Source organism: Plasmodium relictum (assembly GCF_900005765.1).
Source record: "Plasmodium relictum strain SGS1 genome assembly, contig: PRELSG_00_v1_320, whole genome shotgun sequence".
NCBI classification, from domain to species: Eukaryota; Apicomplexa; class Aconoidasida; order Haemosporida; family Plasmodiidae; genus Plasmodium; species Plasmodium relictum.
In genome coordinates, this window is record NW_021628529.1 from 8,164 (window position 1) to 13,478 (window position 5,315).

At 20.5% G+C, this 5,315-nt stretch overlaps 1 protein-coding gene across 1 annotated transcript, besides 1 other annotated feature; it reads left to right on the top strand.

Annotated features, from left to right (window-relative positions):
* Nucleotides 1-1,091: 1,091 nt before the first annotated feature.
* Nucleotides 1,092-1,877, top strand: PRELSG_0024500 (hypothetical protein; the record flags this gene model as incomplete). The annotated part of the gene is made up of 1 exon (XM_028680314.1): nucleotides 1,092-1,877. One exon carries the CDS (start codon nucleotides 1,092-1,094, stop codon nucleotides 1,875-1,877), a length of 786 nt encoding a protein of 261 aa, XP_028531121.1.
* A 1,637-nt stretch (nucleotides 1,878-3,514) lies between these two features.
* Nucleotides 3,515-4,196: a repeat region.
* Nucleotides 4,197-5,315: the final 1,119 nt, after the last annotated feature.

The window sequence follows — 5,315 nt, forward strand, 5'->3', positions numbered from 1 at the left end:
TTATAAAATTGTTTTATTCTTAAATTTTTTTAAAATAATATTATTTTTTTTTAAATGTGAATTTATTATTTTTTATGAAAAAGAAGAAATTTAAACATAAAAAAAGTAGATATACATATGTAAAAAAGTATTGTAAATATGTATGAAAACTTTTTACTTTTTTTATATTATTCTTTAAAAATTTACAAAAAAAAAAAAAATTAAACGCAGTTTTCTTATTTATATTTTTTTTTTTATAAAAATATAATGTTTTTTTTTTTATTTTTTGAAATTGATATATTTAATATATCTTTTTACATTTTTTTTATTTTTAATTCAATATTTAAAAAGTATTTCTCCTTATTTTAAATTATATTTAATAGCTTAATCTGGTTTTTAATAAATCGTTTTAATATAATTAATTATGGTTAATTTTGCTTTTTTATATTTTATATAATTTTTCTTCATTTTACAAATATAATTTTCATTTTTAAAATGAATGAAGCAAAACATTTCATATATAAATAGGAATAAAATAGTACATGAGAATCTTTAAAAAAAAAACATTGTAATTATTCGCTATATATATTGATCTTTGTTCTTATGTTTATCTAAGGAAAATTTAATGAGCGTTATAATAATAAAACAAATATTATTTAAAATAAGATAAAGTATAAAATACTTTAAACATATTATAAAAACTATCATAATGAGAAGTGATTCATATGTAGAAATAAAAAGGAGAATTTTTACAACCTACAAAGTATGTTACTTCGTAAAAATAAAGCAAATTTATTACCAATAGTATTTAAGCAACTAAAATATTTATCTTTAAAACATATCTAACTTTTTTTCAAGTTGAATTATTTAATAAGAATTTTTTTCCTCATATTACTGAACTATTGAATTCGCATGCATTTTAAAGACTTTAAAGTAAAAAAAGGAATTATTTTAGAATTCTAAAAATTATAAATTGCTTTTTTATAGGATGCTTTTATCATAAAAAAAAATAGCACTTTTTTCTTCTTATTTATAGTTATAAGTTTTTCATATTAAACTCCATTTTAGAGAAAATTATTTTAATGTTAATTTTTATTTTTTTTTTTCTCAAAATGAAAGTTCTAAAAGTATTAAATTTTTTTACTTACTTACTAATTGTCGACTTATTTATCCCATGCTTAACATCTGAACCTACTATATATAATCATATTACTTCCTCTCTTTTAGTAAATGATAAAGAGCTCGTAAGAGTTCATGCAAACAGTACGAGTTTTGTTATTCCTACTAATTTAATTAATTTAGTTTATGATGCTTTGGAGGATGCTGAAATAAAATTTAAAAGACTTTCTTCCAATCAGAAAAAGGAAATTGTAAATGGATTAAATGGTACATTATCTATAGTCCGTGCATTTCTAAAAAAGAGAAATGAAGAACCTTCAAAATGTACCATAAGACTTATAACGAAGTTCATTATGAATGAATTTCGTCGTATTAATGACAGAACACCCGAGAAGGAAAAGAAGGAGAAAAAATGTTTTCAAGAACATATGGATTATTGGATGAAAATTAGATATGATTATAATAGTATTAATAAAGATATGCATAATATATTGTTTAATGAAAAGAAAACTATAAATAAGGACAGTAAATGGAAACAATTAATGTGGGACAAATGGATTAATTCATTCCATAGATATTTCATGACAGAAAATAAAAGGTGCCATTTAGATTTCATATGCATGATGCAGTACGGATATGATTATAATGCAATTAGGAAACATTATTCCAAAATAAAAGCTCTTTGGGAAAAAGATATGTTACATATGTGGTCTGAGTGGAATTTTTATTTGAATAATTCTTTGAAAGAATTAGAAAAAGAAGAGAAGGATGAATCTTAATAAATAGATAAGATGCACACAATATTAAGATAATCTCCATAACAAAGGTATAATTGTGAGGAAGTTAAACATCATTAAGGAAAAGGAAAACTCTAATATATAAAGATGTGAAGTATATGTGGAATAAATATGTTTGTGGCTTTGAAGGTTCTCTCAAATTTTTGGAACAGGAAAAAATAATTATGAAAATAAAAGTGAGAGGTTGTATACGTGCAAAATTAAGATATTCAAGAGTATATTCTATGAGATGCTTAAAGGCCTTTATTATAAAATAAAAACTATTTAGAATAAAAATCTTCTATATGTTAGGAATAAATTGTTTCTTTATTAGAGATATACTCTGTTAATTGACCCTTTTGCTTAATAAAAGATATGATTAACCTTTTATATAACGGTCAGTTGCTTATACGGAAAATAGCCAATTATCCAAGCATTCGCTTGCTTAAATAAAAAAAGATGTTCAAAATGGAAATGTTTCTACAAAATTTTGATTGTTAAACAGAATTAATTTTTAAAATAAATAATTAAATTTGAAACTAAAAAGAAAAACAAAAAGAACTATGTTTTCATTAATATCTAATTTTTACATATTTTTTAAAATGTATTCAATAATTTTAATTAAATTTATTTATCTTTTTCAATTAATTGTTTTATATAGTCAATAATTTTATTGAGGATTTAAATTTTTAATAAAAAAATAAAATTGTGCTTTTATTAAAGTAAATAAATATTTCTTGGAAAATAATTACTCATTTATGTAAATTATATTTATATAACTTATTAGTAGCGTAAATATAATTTTACAATAAGTAAAATCAGTAGAAATATATCTGCATACTTTTATTAATTTGTTTGTTCAATATTATAGCAAAATTATTGAACAACATTTACTAATTTTTCTTTCTATTTTTATGGCATATCTTTCTACAAAAAGATATTTTTATATGTTTTTTTTTTACTTATCTATCTATAATAAATAATCTTTACATATATCTTAGTATATTTATTTCTATGCATTCATTTTGCTAGTATCTTATGTGCATTAAGAAAGTTTATATTTGATTTATTAATTGGATATTCAAAAACTTGGATAAAAGTAATGAATATCTAAGTTAATAAAGAGCAAATTTTAGGACTCTTTTATAATTTTGTATTATAGATTCCATTTTTATAATAAAAAATTAATTAAATCGACTTAAGAAAATAAAATTCTATAAAAGTTAAAATAAAATAAAAGCAATCCACTTGCTATCCTTTTCTTTCTCAATATCTCTCCATAAAAATTCATTCTCCAAAAAAAAAAAATAATAATAATAATAAAAAAAAATAAAAAAGAAGATATAATATAATCATAACCGAGATATGTAAAAAAAATAGTAATGAAACACACTAAGATGATCAAGGTTCTAGTAACTTAACTTATTGAATTCAGTGTACTCCTAGATAAAGGAATAATTATTTAAATTATAAATAATTGTTTAGTACTATGAAATTAACTACGAACATATATATATAAGTTTTATAAAGATAAACCTCAAACTATACATTAATTAAAGGCAATGGATTTATTCATTGACCAATGTTATAGATTTCTCTGTTTTAAAAGCTAAAAAGTTAAATAAAATTTTTTGTTTACCAATTCTTTAACTGGGATCCTATTATATCCTCTGTCTTATTACATAATAATTTGATTTTAGTAAGTGTAATTTGATTACTTTACCTTTATAATATATAGGTACTGATTTTAATTTTCTGTCTTCAATTTTAGTTACTCTATATGAAAAAGACTAGTATGATCCATATTGATTATTTCCTCTACAATGCTTCATTTCACTTTTTTCGTATTTTTATAATTCATATGAAATGATATTACTGACTATAATATCTTTAGTTGTAATATGTGATTTTTCTATGAGTCCATTTAAATATTCATACACTTGCTTTCATTTATCATTCAAATAAATCATTTTCATTTAAAAGGCAGTTTCTGGTTCTTATTTTGAAAAAACAGAGCATTCAATCCATTCCAAAAATAGAAAAATACGATTTTTCTCCTATAGATCCGTGAAGTTTATTGTTGTAAACTAATATTGTGCTTCTAAATATCTTATCAGTAGGTACATCTTCTTCATATTTTTTTTTAGTATATAATCAAGGCTTTTATGAGAACATCCATTAAAGCCATTTCCTTGATGGTATTGGGCACTAGTATGATATAATTTTATCTGTAATTCTTTAGTAAAATAATCCTGAAATTCTTGATTCATATAAATAGAACTACATCAGTTAAAATACTTCTTGGACATCAAAATATAGGAATTGATTAATAAAATTTGTTATTAACCTTTTGTAGTACACTAAGCTAGTTTGCTATTTGTATACGTGCAAATTAGCCCTGCACTGACGCTAGTTAATAAAAGAAAATAAAAAAAATAAAGTTATTTTTTTTTATTTTGTTTGTTTATTTTTATTTATAATAATCTTTGTAATTAAAAAAAAAAATTAAATATTTTTTTTTGTTGTTGAAATTATTTTTTTTTTGTCATGTTATGTTTTTGACTTTTGTGTTTTAAAAATTAAATAAGAAATGTTAACTTACTAAAACTTAAGAGATAAAAGAATTATGTTTATGTTATATTCAATGTATATTTTGAAATAACATTGAATAAAATAAAGTTTTGACTTTATTAATTGTTATAGTTTGTCTGTATGTTTTTAATTAAAAGAATAAGTAATTCTTTGCAAATAAAAACTCATTTATAACAATTAATAGGTCTATTAAAAAATGAAGTAAAATTTAATTCTGATTAAATATTATGCATCATAGGAAAACATTATATATATATAATAAAAACTAATATATATATAAACGTATATTTAGTTATACATGCTCTTTATTAATTTGTTTGTTTAATATTCTAGCAAAATCATTAAACGGGTAATTAATAAATTAGGAATCCAATTATGTTTTATCACAAAAATTGTACCATTAGTAGTACGTGTTCTTTTAATACTATTAGCTAAAATAAAAAGTGATATTGATCTATTGCTACTTGTGTAAAATGCTCTTCTCTTTTCCATGCTCTAAGTCATATTTATTGATTGATCATTTATTGACTTTGTTATCGTACTGATTTATTAATTGCCTGTTTAATGACTTTTCTAGAGTATTGGTTAATAAAATTAGTTATTAACCTTTTGTAGTACACTAACCTAGTTTACTACTTGTATACGTACAAGTTAGCCATGCACTGACTCTAGTTAATAATAAAAAAAAAAAAAAAAAAAAAAAATAAAGTTATTTTTTTTTTTTGTTTGTTTATTTTAAATTTTTATACTTCTTTGTAATTAAAAAAAAAAATATAAAATATATTTTTTTTTGTTGTTGAAATTTTTTTTTTTTATGTTATGTTAGGTTTTTAATTTTTTGAGTGTTTT